General features: G+C 36.5%; 3 protein-coding genes across 6 annotated transcripts in view; all 3 read right to left on the reverse strand.

Moving 5' to 3' along the window:
• The window catches only part of LOC105176549 (uncharacterized WD repeat-containing protein C2A9.03-like), a 5,328-nt gene extending 1,072 nt beyond the window's left edge, over window positions 1-4,256 (reverse strand). Inside the window, exons 1-8 of one of the 3 annotated variants that reach the window (XM_011099390.2) lie at window positions 4,005-4,256; window positions 2,612-2,752; window positions 2,272-2,439; window positions 2,073-2,159; window positions 1,146-1,280; window positions 930-1,040; window positions 371-462; window positions 180-285 (exon numbers count right to left, since the gene is read on the reverse strand). In XM_011099390.2, the coding sequence (XP_011097692.1) occupies window positions 180-285; window positions 371-462; window positions 930-1,040; window positions 1,146-1,280; window positions 2,073-2,159; window positions 2,272-2,439; window positions 2,612-2,752 (840 nt within the window). In that variant the 5' untranslated portion in view covers window positions 4,005-4,256. Of the gene's footprint in view, window positions 1-179; window positions 286-370; window positions 463-929; window positions 1,041-1,145; window positions 1,281-2,072; window positions 2,160-2,271; window positions 2,440-2,554; window positions 2,767-4,004 lie in introns of those variants that run through there. The other 2 variants (XM_011099389.2, XM_020698859.1) reach the window with 2 other exon arrangements.
• On the reverse strand, window positions 5,276-7,326 carry LOC105176550 (GPI-anchored protein LLG1). Its single transcript, XM_011099391.2, has 3 exons — window positions 6,699-7,326; window positions 6,521-6,577; window positions 5,276-5,748 (listed from the first exon to the last, which is right to left on the reverse strand). Exons 1-3 carry the CDS (start codon window positions 6,787-6,789, stop codon window positions 5,369-5,371), a joined length of 528 nt encoding a protein of 175 aa, XP_011097693.1. The 5' UTR covers window positions 6,790-7,326; the 3' UTR covers window positions 5,276-5,368.
• On the reverse strand, window positions 7,812-13,918 carry LOC105176551 (phosphatidylinositol/phosphatidylcholine transfer protein SFH13). 2 transcript variants are annotated; one of them, XM_020698818.1, is made up of 15 exons: window positions 13,551-13,918; window positions 12,581-12,683; window positions 12,131-12,434; window positions 11,643-11,742; window positions 11,146-11,412; window positions 10,751-10,828; window positions 10,537-10,641; window positions 10,392-10,441; window positions 10,214-10,313; window positions 10,037-10,135; window positions 9,852-9,962; window positions 9,462-9,615; window positions 8,742-9,133; window positions 8,589-8,663; window positions 7,812-8,377 (listed from the first exon to the last, which is right to left on the reverse strand). In XM_020698818.1, the coding sequence occupies exons 2-15, from the start codon at window positions 12,585-12,587 to the stop codon at window positions 8,357-8,359; spliced, it is 1,863 nt and encodes a 620-aa protein (XP_020554477.1). In that variant the 5' UTR covers window positions 12,588-12,683; window positions 13,551-13,918; the 3' UTR covers window positions 7,812-8,356. The 2 variants fall into 2 exon arrangements, with proteins under 2 accessions (XP_020554477.1, XP_011097694.1); XM_011099392.2 differs by having other exon boundaries at window positions 13,546-13,918.

The raw sequence follows: 17,130 nt of genomic DNA on the forward strand, positions 1-17,130 counted from the left end.
AAACAAAGTAGTAATTCCACCGACCAATTTTAGCCCCCCCCTACCCCCCCCCCCCCAAAAAAAATAAATAAATAAATAAATACCACCACTGACAACATCCTTGGCCAAGTGCACAATAAAATACACATGGATGCATAAGACATGAACAACCATATATTCATACGGAGAGAAAAACTCACATTCACCGGCCAAGAAAACGGCAAATGTTTAGACAGTTGGAAACTTTCCAGATCAAAATCTCTAACCCCACAATCATTATTTGAAGCTACAAAATGAACTGCACCGCTGGAGAGAAGAGAGAGGTAACATTCAGGGACATCCACAAACAGAAAGCTTGTTATCAAAAACAAGTTCGAAGAACTAGCCGAACCTGCTAGACGTGTATATCTCAACAGCATTGGTGATGGCATTATCATCATAGGTAGTCCGCGTACAGTAAGAAACTCCAGGTCTGTCCAAATACTGCAGTCAAAACAAGTTTAACAAAACAACTGAGCAACGAGGCTGTCGGAAGCAAAATTTAGCATGGAGAAACAGCCAAAAGACATGGAATATCGCAAACAAAGCTCAAGAAGAAAACTCTTGAAATAATTCTCTCAGCCTTTTTCATGCTTTATCATTGATCAGAAGCCAAACAAATGGGAGGATTTGCTCAAATCCTGTAAACCAAAATTACTAGATCATCTCCAGGAAAAACAATTTCATCTGACCTGGCCAAATGAACTGAATGTAAGAGCAATTTCACTGGTCAAGTTATACTGCGCTGAGAGCAATTCATAGAACTAGGTACATTCTGAATAAATCCTAAAACCACTAGGGTCAAGCAAAATAAAAAATGATAACCTTCAAGAACACAAGAATACAGGCCAATAATAAGTTTTCTGACGCTGCTTGTAACTAGACTTATTTAATGGAATTTAAAGAAAGACCTTGCAGATTAGTTCTCCATGAAATCCCCCAGCAACTAGCAGCTTATCTTTCACTGCTAGAGTGCTGACCTGGGTCTGAGTAAATCCTTCCAACAAGCTTCCAGGATGTTTCTGCATTAGGTAAAAAAGAGACGTATAAGAAAAGACAATAAGGAATTCCAGGACAAACTCTAGAAAAATATGTATAAGGAAAGTGCCAAAGCCAGAATCACCGACCTCACAAGGTGCTACATGTCCTGATACGTTAAGAACTTCAGACTTGGTATGTGTTAATGAGGACCAATGCATAACTGAGTAATGTGACATAAGGTAAACATCATGCTTTGATGTAGCCCATACCAAATTTCTCAACTGCAAGCAAAGCAGTGAATTCATAGATTATCATGTTCCAACAAGAGAAGTGAAAAAGTATTAACAGTAAGAAAGGAGAACAGAGATAATATACTTTTGCTGAAAATTACAATCAGGCAAAGAGAACAATAAGCAACCCACCCTGAAGGGTATTATTTATGTAACACGCCTTACTAAGCATTCGTGTTGCATCTATTTACCAAGTCATGCTAACTCATTTCATACGTCCTTTTCCTCATTTCTTCATCTGTACAGTTCATATAGTTGATTAAAGCTTAGGAAAAAGTTTTGTCACTGTATGCTAAAACAATTAGGCACAACAGAGATCTACTTCACATTTTTCAGGTACACCTTTTACACTTCTTCTGACAGAACAATATGGTTGTGTTCATCACTTCCTCTGCCTTAATAACCGCTCACCACAAGAGATCTTACAGACAGCTGCCAATTTTCTAATACCTCATATACTGACTACACTAGTTTTGACATCTTGAAATTTCAGTCAAGCTGCCACAAATCAAAACCCTTCATATCTTGATAATGCTCAAATTATTTGACCAAAACAGAAATATTGATCAACTCAAAAGTAATTAATAGGTCGACTATTCCTCCCTAAGATTAGTTAAATTTTATTATGGTAGAATTAGTAATATATCATGCATGCAAGAGGAAACATGTGTGTGTAAGAGAGATGGATAGACTTCTTATGGACGTTACAGATTGTCCAACTTGATCCAAATAGAGAATGATTAAGTAATATTTTTTTTTGGTATAAGCTACTATTTCAGTTACCTGAAAATGCAGAATTGTCGATCTCACAGATCTTGAATTTCGTCGGAATTCATAGTATGAGCCGCCTTTCTCAGTGGTTTTGCATTCCTATTCACAAGAGGAAAGGCACGAAAGTTAATAAACAAAATAACATAACAATCAACAAAACCAAGGGAGACTATACAGAGGGACAATTAGTAAAATGAAGATAACAACACACCTTTTCTGACACCTCTCCAGATTGAGAAATATTTTCATAATTCTTATACTGTTCTAATCTAGTCTGCCTATATTTCTCTCTTGTTATATTGAGCCTTTCCCAGGGAATCCCTTGGATATCTCTGCCTCCTCTAGCTTGAGCTGCTGTAGTGTCTTGGTTTCTACTATTCTGCAAAAGAGATGGAGAGAGAACAGATGGAGCGATGATTAGTGCCCACCATTTTATAAAGTTTTAAAAACTCTTGGAGGTCAATTTGGGGTGAAAAAAAGGTTAAGTAGATAACTTGGAAATGAAAACGGCCAAACAAGATTAACAGCATATGTTTCAGTTATGACCAAACCATGTAGTCAAATTCATTCACATCAGAGTCTGAGGCACCACCATCTCTTCCATGGAACTCATCCATCATATCATCTACCCCTTCCATTTCATATTCTTCTTCCATGTCATCAGCATGGTTTCCTCGCTGGCGGGACATCATCTGGAGGAACAGTCCTGTAAGGAAAGCAATCAATCATCCAAGTATGTTGCAACAATTGTTTGTCATTTAGTTGTAGCACCAAGACAACCACAGCAGTTTTCTATAATCCCACTCACGCGCTAACGTACCCCAAGTGGTTAATACACCATAAACCAGTACGCGGAAACGTGCCCCAAGTGATTAATACACCATAAACCAGTAAGCGGAAAAGCAATACTAACAAGTGCCTATTTTCTATTTATAACATATACATAAAGTTTGCTCAAGTAACTCAAAACATGAGACCACATTATGAAAATGAATTTGCTTTATAAAAACTTTTGTTTCTCCGGTCAGACCCGTGATGGCTGCCTCTCTAGCTGTAAATATCTTTGAATTTCCTCCATTTGAAATTCAATTTGATGCAATTGTGACAAGGTCCAAGTAGATAAATGTAATCCAAAAGATTATACAAGAAAAGGTATGATTTTAGGCCATACGAGGGCAGTGACCATCTTCCCAAAATCTGAACCTAATGAAAGAAAAATTCCTTATGATATTGCAGTGAAATATACGATCAAGACCAATGCAATGCTGATCAATAATATTGATTTCTGGCATGCTTTGGCCTAGGGCATAACCATTCAGATCATGTATCCATATTCCACACATTAACAATATTGCCAAGCAGGCCTGTTATGACTCTTCCAAGATAAAAGTAATGCTTGATCATCAGAATCTACATAATGCAGTATACTTCAATTTTTTTAGGATAACCATACGAACAAGTCAGCTAAAACAAACCAATTGCAAGAATAGAAGCAAGACAACTTAGAAAGAAGCACAGCGGGAGAATTGGCTCCTAACCATAAATGAATACACAGAGAAAATATAGCCAGTTTCTCGTTCCACACGCAGAAAGTAGAATAACATGTTGACAACTCCAGCAATGCGCAAAACAACAATCAATTAAAACATAATAGCTATATTCTAGACCCCATACAATCTACTACCACTAAACTCCAACACAACGCACAATTTCAATCCCCACAATTCCACAAGCCACTTTTTCCCCTCATAAACCCAACAACGAGCAATTCAATCCTGCAAAAACATTACAAGACGCATAAAAGCGTTCACCGGCCTCCACACCAGAAGAATAACAACATTACCAAACCCATCATTCCAGAGGGAAAAAGAAAAAAAAGAACACATAGCAAGATAATTACACCATATCTCCCGTCTAAATGACGCATTAACATAAAGCTCTGACCTTCCTGACAACAGCGAAACCGAAAACAACTCCGAAGCTCCTCCAATTGAAGTTTGCGACGGCAGGTTCAATCAAACATCAATCTTCGATTCATTGATTAACAATTTAGGCAAAATTTCTGATAAGCAGATCGCCATAATCCACAAGCGAGAGAGAGAGAGAGAGAGAGAGAGAGAGAGGTGGAGGAATGTATGAGGTATCTGCCAATCTATATCCACTTGTTTCGAGAAAGCGAGCGTCGAAACTAAGAAACGTGAAGGAAAGAGACCTCAATTTATATGTTTATGTTTCTGCTTAAATGCATAGGGCCGCTTTCATTATTGCCACTGGTTTTGGACTAATCCCCGAGTTTGCCACCCCACCCTCCACCCCACCCCACCCTACCCTACCAATAAGGAACACAAAATATTATAAATTCTTCTTTTTTTTTTCCCCAACTTCCAATTAATTATAATAATTAATTAGATGAAAAAAGCACAGCCACAACACCACTTTTGGTATTTTGACTTCAATTCAAATGATTGGTGGACTTTTTTTTATACACCAGTAGTGGTCATAAGTATAAATAATTTTTTATGTATTAAAATATATTTATAAATAAAAATAAAATATATAAATTAATAAATTATATTTTAAAATAATATGAAATTACTTTTATAAAAATTATAAAAGAAAAAAAAGAAAGAGTAATTACAATTAATTTTTAAATTAACTAATTAGAGTATAATTTTCATTTTTCAAAAATTGTTTAGTGGTCACTAATAGCCCGTTCATTAATGTAGAGAGCTTAATTATAATTAATTTTTAAAATTATTTAATTAATGGTATAATACCAAATTAAAAAAAATAGTACGATGGTATCACTTGTGAGTACATAATGACTTATTTTTAATATTAGTATAGAATATTATCGTCTAATTTATTTATTTTTTTAGTTTCACTATTTTTTCAATAAGTGAAACCATTTGATTCCAAGTTTACTAGAAAATGAGAGATTTTTGTTCTTTAAAGATTTGATCAAGAGGGAGGGTCAATTTCAACAACTACCAAAAAAATTATCAAAATAGACTGATTCTTGTATGTAAGTGCAATTTGAACCCAAAGGTTTCTTACTTAAAATTTTGAATATGAACTAATTATATGTCATATGATATACAATTCAAAAGATTGACTAACCATACGACAAGTGTACTAATTTGCTTTGTGATTGATTTAGTTTAGCTGAACTTAATTTGGGTAAAAACTTTCGACGGAGAGAAAACTCAAGAAAAGGCAGCAAGAAACTTGATGACTTTTATTCATGCAAATTCTAGTTAGGTTCTTGAAGTAGCAACAGAAACATAATGAATCACATGTTGCAAGTCTCATACAAACAACTGCAGAGACAGCACAAGATTAGCTGCTAAGAGCATCGCCACTGACAACACTTGACATATTATCCGGCTCCCGCTGCTTTTGTTATCTTCATCTGATAGTGGAGAGGATGGTGGATCTGGAGGGCATTCGAGCCCTTCCTTTTTTTCCCGGCACAGACTAGCAAACAGACCTTGCGGATACTTGCCATTGATGTTGATATAGCTGAACATGGTTGTAACACAGCTGTTGCTCAAGTCGTTCAGCTCATCCACGAATGGGCAAGCAAAATCTTTGAAAGCTGAACAACACAGTTTAGGCGAGTAATTGGGTCCCTTGCATTGGCTAGTGATGATGGTGTAGTTCTGAAACTCGAAGTTTACAGGGCAAGCTGTGAACAGAAATGCCAGAATGTGGATAGTCTGGTCAGGCAAGAAAAACTAGGTGGTGCTAAAAGTAAAGCTCAGGAATAAAACATGATTCAGGTGCACAAATCCGTCTATTAGTTCATCCAAGCTGTGAAACTACACAATCTATTGAAGTTAATTACACTACGACATTGCCACTATTTAGCATAATGAACACAAAGCTCATACTGCACGACAACATCAGCCGTTAGGTGATATGCTCTCATTCACTTACGCGATTACATGAGAAACTCAGGAACAAGAAAGAATACGTTGCAGTCACGACTAAGGCATAGTTATACAAACACTCTCTGACGTTCTTGGATATATTACAGATTTCCCAAGGTAACTAACTGATTAGTATCCATTCTTCAGTTCAAAGACGTATTTGCACAACTACATCAGCACCGAAGGGGTGATGCTACGAGCATTGTCCCGCCCAGCCCCCAACCATGGAACATGATACATTGGACTGTCCTACTCCCATCTCCTCTCCAAGAAGAAGAACCACAAAAGAAAGACAAAGTTCAACTAAAAGTAGCATCAGTTTAGTTCACTGCGCAGCTACATGGGATATGACATGGGCTTGTGCAAATTCATCATATTTTATTTATCAAAAGAAGTTAGCGAAGACACTTGAGGCGTAATGACTGGATCAATCAAAAAAACCATTGTGACAAATAACAAAATTCTGAAAAATTAGGAATACAAGAAGGAAAGCAGAGTTACTTTCTTTCTTGATAGTAATAAACTTACGTTTCTTAGACTGAAGGAGCCTCCTCTGACTCAAAACTCGTTGTCCAGATATAACATCTGCCTCAAAAACAACAAAAGTAAATTACGAAAAATCTTAAAATATAAGTAGAAGAAGAAGAATCCCAGAAGCACTAAAAAAGCCCAGTTTCTGGAAATATGAAATTCACGACCCACAAACCTGAAACAAACGCGACGGCCGAGAGAGCGGTGCAGAGGGACAGACAGACAACAAGAACTAAACAACACTTAATCTGGCTCAAACCCATCATTCTCAGGGGCAATATTTCTTGATTTAATGAGCCAATGAGTATTCTACATGAATTATCACCCCGAGAAATCACTTAAAAAGGCGGAAGAATCTCTCTCCAGAACCCAACTCCTTTGATTTTGCTGGAGATCTGTGTTCCTGTTCTACTTCCGACATTGCCAGGGGAAGAATCTAGCTACCATAATTGGGTATACAATCAATATAAAAAGAAAACGTAATAACGTACGCAAGATGGAAAATGGGAGAGAGGCTGAGGGGCAGTGTCTGTGGCACGCGAAAACTGATATTTATGGGGTTGATATTTATGAGTTTCTTTACGCGGAGACTGATATTTATGGCGACCGAATGGTATAATCAAGAGAGAGGAACCAACCAAAACCATTTATGGTTTGCATGAATCCTAAACCGGTAACTCGGCTTATTGATATTAGATTATTCAATTAAAAATCGTTTACAACACGGGTGAATTGAAGGATGGATTCATCCATGGTAAAACTTGAGAACACAAACTCGATCGGGTTTGTATTTCTTGGTCCCAAACCCTCTCCAAACATAGAGGGAACCTAATGTAGCTATCGTTGGTGGAGAAGTAAACCCATTGACTCCAAAGAGACAAAGGAAATAGTTCATTTGACTGGAGGGAAGACTTTTCTTCACCCTGGTTTAAGTTGAGACCCTTTCCCATCGCTCTTGAATGTTTCCATCACAAGCTGCAAAAGACGTCGTCAACAAAGGTTTACATAGTGGTTGATTTTCATAACATATATGAACTTGCATTAAGCTTTAACTAGTACAACCTAGTATGTACAATCAACTTTTGTATATTTAATAATTAGTCACATTGTACATGAATATCATTTAGTTGAATCCGGGCAAATTCTTATTAAATTAATAAATAATTAAATTATCCATTAATTAATAAAATTACGTGATCACAACATAATTGATTTATAAAATTTCACTGTAATAATCTTTTTGAATTTATCCTTGAATTCTATTTTTGAACTATATTTGGTTGGATAGTGTAGGAAATTAGGCCTATACCACTATCATACAAATAGCTCATGTTGTTTGACAAGAATATTTAACCTGATGTCTCAGACGGCCCCTGTAAATGCAAACATCTACAATTGTGTTTACATGGTTTCTTCCTCCCCTGCCAACACAGAATGCGTAGCTATACTCATCTCAACAATTCATTTACATTTACCGGCCTCATTATATGCTACTTACTAGTACAGCGTGGTCACACAACAATCGAGTGGAAACAGGGAGGGAGCATTTCCTTAAGAGGAAGAAGACTAAGATGTGCATTTGTTAAAACTTTTTCCTATAATGCACATTGTAGAGCTTTTCCTATAATGTACAATCTCAAGTTGTGAAATAAATGTGACTTTTGCAGGTTCCGATACAAATTGTCTTTGTTGGAGGAAAAGGAGAGCCGCGAAAAGTGATCTGTTTGTATTTTGGTGCACTTCTCCCATTGTCATTCACCTCCAACAAGGATTTCTTTCCAACCATGCATTCAACTGTTCCAGAATCTGTGTACCAGTTATAGTCATCCTCACTTAACAGAAGAACCGTCGTCGCTGCAAATGGAAAGTGTAAGCTACTTAAATAATTGATTCTCAGTGGAAAACCTATGGTATGCAGTGCGCTTAAACATCTTATCAAAGTACAACAGTAAATGAGGGAAATGATTAATTGTTAGTTCACTAATCAATTTCTGTAGGAGTCGTGGGTTCTGGGGACAAGGGATGACCCGATAATAAATTTGTACAGATGAGCCAAATGACTTACATGAAATTTGGATTCCCGCATCTTTTCCAGTAACTCAGCAATCTCATGCTGCTTCAGAACTGTAGAATTTAGTGCCTAAAGCATACGCAAAATGAATAAATTCGTTTACTCTAAAATCATAAATAAAGTCAAGCAAGTATGACGGATCATTACCCTTTTCGTCTTATCAAGATCAAACTCAACAGACTTGATTCTGTCCAGAGATCGAGTAAGCAATTGCTCCTTCTCCAACGGAATTTCAACAGGCTTCTTGTTGAGTTCTTCCAACAAAGTCTCCAGTCTCTGGAGACGCTGCACACATGGAAGGACCCTATCCTCTGCAGCAACAGCCGCTGTACCAACAGGCGAGCGTCTATTGTGTTCTGGTTCATTTTCCAGTGCATTGGACGGATAAATGTAGGTCTGCCTCCTCCAATACTCAACACATGCATTCTGGATAAATTCGAGAAGCTTGATCGTAATAGATATTACTGTTCTTGTATACCGGTAACCTCTCTTCACAACTTTCTCTTGGATGGAATCCAACCAATACATAACCAGTGTACCTGATACACAATGTTTTAACCGTAATTTTAGGGGATGATATGAGAAAATGGGGTTACACTGTGGGGAACAGTCATAATTTATTTCTCGGCTAAGCGACCATGAAATTTTCCAAAGATCGCTGGCAATACAGTTGACAAAATCTTCGCAAACCTTTTATTTAAAAAAGGGTATACAAGCAAAGGAGATTTAAGCATGGAAGCACCAGCATCACTAAAAATGCAATTCTTCTAGTTACTACGTTTGTAATAAAAAGGAAATGGAAGGCACTGCAATAACTTAAAAGTAAGAGGAAAAACAGAAGTGCAGTGATATAGTGCAAGGACATACTTTCGACTCTTGATCTTGCATTGCTACTTGAAGTTTCAAGAACATTGACATTGAAAGACTCATCTTCTGGTCCTTGCTCATTGTCGCTATCTTTATCAGCTGGACTGAAATGATCATCACAACTATAGTAGATACATGGATCTGAAGTTCTGGCCTGCAAACATTAAAATATATATCAATCAAATGCATATGTACTGGAACCCTAGTGTCCATGTGTGACCACACACATGTACATATGTTTGTGAGTTTTTACACACGAATGGGGGAGGTTTTTCCGGAGGAACAAGATGCAATATATCACTCAGTCTTCTGTGTATTATGCCCAGTGCAAAATATGTTGTACTTGTTATTGAGAACTAATGACAGTGATTGGCATGTTATCAGACTTACTTCTTCATGCACTGGGGTAAGTCGTGAAATGAGTGTGCTATTTCTTTCAGTAGGAGAGCAAGGATCATCATCAGATCCTGATTCAATAGCAGATGTACCACTGCATCTTCCCTGATATTTGATACACTAAAAAAGGTTACAAACATTCTATTAATGAACTAAATACTACTTTATGCATTAACTACCTTCAGTGGCTGAATTTGAATATATGAGTCAAAATTCTGCTGATCACTGGCTGGTTTGCTGATTTGCCTCACAAAAGTTGATTCTGCATTATAGACAAGCTGCAACCAAACAGATACTTTAGAATAGCACAAAATGATGTTAGTTCCAGGAAGTACATGAACCATCTATTTATGTACCTTCATGATTTCAGGATCATTCCATGGACCCTTATTAGACCTCAGGCAACCTCCCTCAACATTACATGTGCATGATCCACCCAAAAAGTCAGGCAATTGACTGGGGATAAACAACAAAAGTTGGATGAACTTTTCATATGAAAATTTTATTTTAGATAACAATAAGTCTCAAGCAAACCTTGGATCAACGACTTCCTGTAGCTTACCCAAAGATTTAGGATCCAAAACCTGTAGTACAGACCAAATATGTGTAATCCAACGAAGCTGCAGTAAATGGAAAAAACAGGGCAAGGGATGGAATAAAAGCAATGCATATACATTACATGGATTTTTGCAATAGTTTTTGGATCCAAAAACTTCTGTGCAGCAGGCCATAGCAACTTCTTGAAGCCAGGTCCAGCATTAACAACATACATTCGATGGAGTGTCTGGATAAAATTTGAACATTTGGAGAAAAATTATCACTTATGAGTTCTGGAGTATGTTGGTGTCCATGTTTTGGAAGAAAAGGATTGACTACAGAATAATGAGAAGTACCTCAGGATAGTAACTATTATCAATCTTTGCCAGGGCTGACAATAGACTAGCAGCAGTTGTCGTGAAATTTTTGATCCCCTGCAATCACCATTTATGACGGCATTTTGTACAACATTATAATCTTATCTCAGTGTGAGTCAACATACATGAGAAGAAAACTTATTAAAACAATCTAGACCCTGGCACTCAATCGAATGAAAAAATTCTTAACCTAATGATAAATAGATCCTCATACTATATAAGACTAGAATTTGGAGCACCTATGGTCCCATAAGTCAATTAGTACAAAAACTGGATGGAATATTCCATTTTCCTTGCAAAGGTAATAAAAATTATTCATAGATTTGTTAAAACAGAAGCAGCATTAAATATGTTTAAACAATTCAATCACAGACCAGGCCTTGAACGTCCAAAATTGTGGTGGTTGAGCATATCCGTTTCTTAGCAGCAATGGAACAAGCTGGGAACTTCTCATATATAGCCTTCTCAAATTCCTGAACATGATATTTTACGTATCTCTCAATCGAAGTGATGCGCACTAGCTTACTTGGATGAGCTTTTCCAAGCCTTTCTATATAAACAGGCCGGCCTTCTCTATCAACTCCATGATATCCTTGGGGATAATACTGCAAGACTTCTTCAAGCTCCTCGAATACAAAGTCCTGAAAATCAATAATCAGTGAGCAGTATAGTACAGCATTTTATGCTGAAGCCTCCCCTACCTCCCTCAAACAACAAATTGTGAGATTAAATTCTGGACCTGTAAGTAGAAGGAAAAATGAAATGTCCCATGGTAAGCATGGGAACCTATCAAGGATCATGAGCACAGTTCAGTACATGAGAAAACCACTAAGAAATCTATTTCCAATTTTATCATGTCATGCCTCATTACCTCCAATATGGTGTCTGTTCCATATTCCATCCTCCAGTTAAGCATTTCTTCCCACATCTGGATGGTCTGATCAATGTCGAAGTCTCTTGCTTTGAGAAATCTGTGTATCAGAAATTAATAATATAAGCATATAAACTTTTGGGTCCGCTGCAGTAAAACAAGACAGAAGAGTATCAGTAAACAGGCACACCACCCCCTAAATGTCATGCAACTCCCCTAAATTATTATTTTTCACAAACCTGAATGCATTTAACAAACATGTAGATGAGCTCACCCATCAAAATAATGCTTTTCATCCTTTTCTCCAGCAAGAAATAATATCAAACAACTATAGCCAAATCACTGGTTTCACATTACTTGAAGTCAAAGGATTTCAGTAGGAACCACCACCAACAGTTGACATCCTTGATGTGGAGCATGCAATGTGGAAAGGAAGGCGAACCAAAGGAAAGCATATTTGACGAAAAGCGAACCAGGGAACAACTCACCTAAGCAAGGTATGGTAGTCGTCATGTCTAACTGGCAACAAATCTCTGTCAAGAAGTTTTTGACGCAGGTCACAAACAGCACTCTCCTCTCTTGGGTCATGGATGTCCTCAATGGAAAAGGAAGGCACTCTAAAATCAACTTTCCTTTTCCCTCTTCTTTTCAGAGAATGAGTAAACTTGTTTGAAGCATTTAAGGCCTTCTTCTTCAGAGACCCAATTTTTGATCTCCTTCTTTCATCTTCAGAGTTCTCGTAATCTGATTTCCTCTCCCTTGTTTCATCATTCACCTCCACTCCTTCTAGGCCTAACCATATCAAATAATGATATTAAGTGCAAAAGTCAAGAGACAAAATAATAATCTGAGAATGGTAAAAGTGTTTCCTAAGATTATTCTCTATTGACAAGGAATTATATGCCAGAAGCATTTGAATTATGATTCAAGCAACACACCTGACATTTTGGCCAGGTTCAGAAGGAAGAGGCTAAAGGAGAAGAGAGTCGATCCTCAATGTTCAAGAGATGCAGTTCCCAAACAAAACCATCTCAAGTTGAACTACATCAGATGATAAATCAATGGATTAGCATCACAAAATTAATTATGCAGTCTAATCTACATATAGTTCATATAGGAGAAAGTAACTAACCAAAAATCATGCTTATGGATCTTTGTAACAAAAACGTCAAACAATAAACTTCAAGCTCTTATAATACATTATTCGTGGTTCCAACCAGTCGTGAAAATCATTACTGGAGAAGACTTCTATTCCCCTATAACTTTTTCCATATAGTCTTATAAGCTTGCACACAACCTTATTATAGAAAATTTTAACTTTTTTCCCAAAGGGCAATAACTTTAACCCTTTTCTTCTCACAAAACGTCTTAAATTAAGCAACTATCAGCGACCTAAAGCAGATCTGGAAATTCTGCAGAAGCACAACCTTGTCCAGCTTTTGCAATGTCATGCAAACTGCTCGGCTCCTAATTATTAACTGTACTAAGGTAGAGATACTATTTAAACCGATCCAGATCAACAAGAAGATACCAGATTAACAGTGGCTTATTAAAAACAGCTCAAATGACCTTGTCAGCCACACAACCGACACGTTCAGAAAACTTCAACAAAACTGCAAAATTACGACCGTGCAACCAAAATAGATAAGAAGAAAAGTTTATTAAGTAATCTCAGAGTAAAGGAATAATTATGCCGTTCATCCATTCTACACCAACCAACAATACATAAACTGAATATCGAACAATGCCGTCAAATTTCCCCTCAGATCTTAGCTCGCCGCACAATTGAGAGGTAACAAAATATTTCATAGCAAAACACACATTTCGGTACAGAAACACACGCATCCACACCTCCCGAGATTCTACCCAAAAAAAAATAATAATAATAATAACAAAAACCAACCTTACATGAACCCTAGACCAATCTCAGCTGGATCGCAATCGCAGAAGCCTATTGCATTGGCATCTCTCTTCCCCAAATTTTCAGGTATACGACAAGGATCCGAACATACAACCAGAATCCTCCTCCGAAATCCAAATTTCCTCAGAGAAACTCCGCCATATTTCCCTCTAGCGACGAGAGATTGAATGAAAACGAAAGATCTGAAAATAGCATACAAAAACAATAAACAAATACATATACATATGCGTGTGTGTCTGTAAGTATGTATGTGTATGTATGTATGTATGTATAGGTTCTCTCTCTCTCTCTCTCTCTCTCTCTCTCTCTCCACTCAACCAAAATCAGAAAGCTTCGAGCGTTTCCTTTTTATTTGTTCACCCGCTCGCTTTCCCTTTTATTCTCTCTTACGTGTCTTTTCTTCCTCTTTTCTCCATTTTTCAATTAAAGAAAAAAGTACTGGCGGTAAAAGAGGAGGGAGCAAACGCCATCCGCCTCCGATGTACAAAATTAAAAAGAAAAAGTTACGGCGTGCCGGTATTTTTTACCCGTTAAGATTTAAACCCATATAGGAATAAAGTCGTTACCCACCCAATCTGTTCACCTACACCCTAGGCCCGGTATTTTTACCCCGTACGGATAATTAATTTATTTTTACTAAAAATAGTTACTTATATTCTTTTATAATTTAAAAATATTACTATTCTTGAATTTATCTAATTAAAAAATATTTTTTAAAATTTTACATTACTCGCCTGCATAGATTTAAACATGTCATACGCTATAATTACATTACGTGCAATGCTTGAGACGTCTTTTGTTCAAACCTTTTGCTTTCATGGTAATTAAAGAAAAATTGTTAGTTCAATATTAGATGGAGTGTTAGCTATAACTTGTGGTGATAATATAAATATTAAATTGTTTGGTTGTTTAAACGTCGTGTCATAATTATAGTCTTATCACTACAAATAATTATGGCAACGTAAATTAATAAATCTTTTGAGCAGTCTTCATTCATGATGGGAATTAGACTCGTTTTTTTAGCTTTGATGCCAATTAATAGACTAAGCACAAGTTCGTAAACCAAAAAGGATGCATGCCAAAAGTTGTATTAATAACTTTGATGCACTATAATTTTTAAATTATATAACTTGATTGTGATTCTCACCACGAGAACAATCACATACACGAGTGTTAGTAGGATATAATACCTTATCGACCATGAAAGTCCAGCTTAAATCTATTTTTGTTGAATCAAACTAGTTAACTAGTCAATTAACTAATACATTTAGCCCTTGTGAATCATGATCGTTACAATTCATGTTTTTGTTTGTGATGCGATGTGTAATAATAATTGATACTCCGTTACATGAGATATTGTCTATTCTAACTTTATAAGATTTATAAGTCTATTCTTAAAAATATGCTCCTAGCGAGATAAAACATTGTGATTTATAAATTGCCAAACTCATTTGGTATTGATGTGAAATCCATGTGATGGAATATACCGATCATAACAGTGAAAAGACTATAACACCACTCGAAAAGGCAGAATACCTTTACACGACAAGAACCTACATATTTTTTACTCGGGTTGAGTCACGCCTGACTGACACAAACCATTGAGCCGGAACCACAATCGTCTTTCATCCTATACCGAGTAACTCGAGATCCCACCAAGTAGACCCCTACAAGGACAAATATTTGATCCTATAAACACTCCAGCAACTATTTTAGGTTACGGTACGCCATTATTACACTAAACAAAAGTACTATTTACTTTTCCTTCCGACCCCACATTAGCGGACTTAAAAAAGCATCAAAAACTCTTTGCTGGAGACCACCCATCAAATCTAACCATCAGTTCATCTTTATCAAATTCTTAAACATTTCTGAATCAAACTATTTTTAAGACTACCTCAATCTCCGCAACGGGTCAATAAAGCAGTATTAATTTATAAATTAATCAACAATAAACATATTGTTCTGTAGCACGTGAGAAGTAAATAGCAAATGAAGGCACATGATGGAGATGCGTGCATTAAATTTGTGGTAGTTTATTTAAGAGGGAGAAAAGGGAAAAGAAAAAAATGAGGGTAGTTTGAAGTAGCTGGGGAAGTAGGGGGAATTGATTCACAGTTTACAAGGTGCAACCACTCCAACAATATTTAAGGCCAATTACGGACCACAAGTGTGTGTGTGTGTGTGAATTGAATTCGTTTTCAGGTAGAATAAGTCCTTTGAAGTTGAGGTGTTTTCATTTTCTAACTTAGGGGGGTTGGGATTAGCAGAGCCTGACCACCCTGACCTGTGACGAATCTCCAGGCCCCAATATAATGTACTAGTACGGATATGAATTAACCATTTTATGCTGTTATTTTTGATGCAGTACTTTGTTTTTTCTTCTTACATATTATAAAATTGCATTTACATGCTGACGTTTTGCATTGAACGAGTACGATGCACGGGATTTTAATGCTATGTTCGTTATGTTACTTTCTAACCTTAAACTGGAGATGATTGTCAACCCTCCTCCCCTCCCCTCCAACCAAAAACATTGAAACTTAAGAGGGAATCTATGTACCTTAAATTTAAAAAATTGAAAATAAAAAAGTATAATTGATTATTGCGGATAACGAGGAATATAAATATATGAGAACCATGATGTGTGAGCTTGATGGTTGAGGTTGGAGTCCATGAATAAATTCGAGTCTTATCAGATGTGCGGATATTTGTTTCAATTTTATGTGATTTTATTGTAATTTATTTTATTATTTTTAATTATATTGATATATTGATTGAATAAATGCATTGTTCAATTTATTGCTCAATATGTATAAATGCCCTAAAAGAGCTATTTAAAAGGTGGGTCGAATTCTCTATTCAAATTATGTTGTATTTTTATTATATTTAATAAATAATTTTGAAGAAAAATAATGTACACCGATTTTTAACTGATTATATAATGATAGTAGCCAGCCATTCAGTGAAAACTAAACTTTACTTACTAATGTGTTGGTCTATGGTGATTTAGAGAAAAAAATATCTTGACGTATTTTCATAAAAAGGAATATTTCATATAACGGTTCAATTATCTTTTTCTACTAATTAAAACAAAAAGAAAACATGGTTCTCTAAAAGAGTAGCCTCCCGTTGCAGCGAACTCTCTAGTAACTAAATATGAAATGCATATGATGTTGGCAAGCGTACAAACGAGAAGCTTGAGTGACTTATAAATCCTCGAACCACCTTTGCGCCTTTTCAACTATGAGACTCCTACGAATCAAAATAGATAGTACTCATGTAAAGAGATACCAATCGAGTCGCAAATCCAAAAGGCCAACATCAATTTTTCGAAAAACAGAGTCCAAACCAACCGAGACCCACCCTCCCCCAAAGACAGTGTCAAAATCTTTCAAAAATAATACCAAACATACATCACATTATGCAATACACCTAACAAAATCAAAACACACATCTTTGAAAACTTACCTAAAAAACAACTGGAAACATGGCGGCCCCACGAGCAAAGTCAAAAAACACTTGTGTAGCAGCCACTGTGGTGCTGGTGCAGGAGCAGTGGCAGCA

The sequence above is a fragment of the Sesamum indicum genome, linkage group LG14 (genome assembly GCF_000512975.1).
Source record: "Sesamum indicum cultivar Zhongzhi No. 13 linkage group LG14, S_indicum_v1.0, whole genome shotgun sequence".
Classification (NCBI taxonomy): Eukaryota; Viridiplantae; Streptophyta; class Magnoliopsida; order Lamiales; family Pedaliaceae; genus Sesamum; species Sesamum indicum.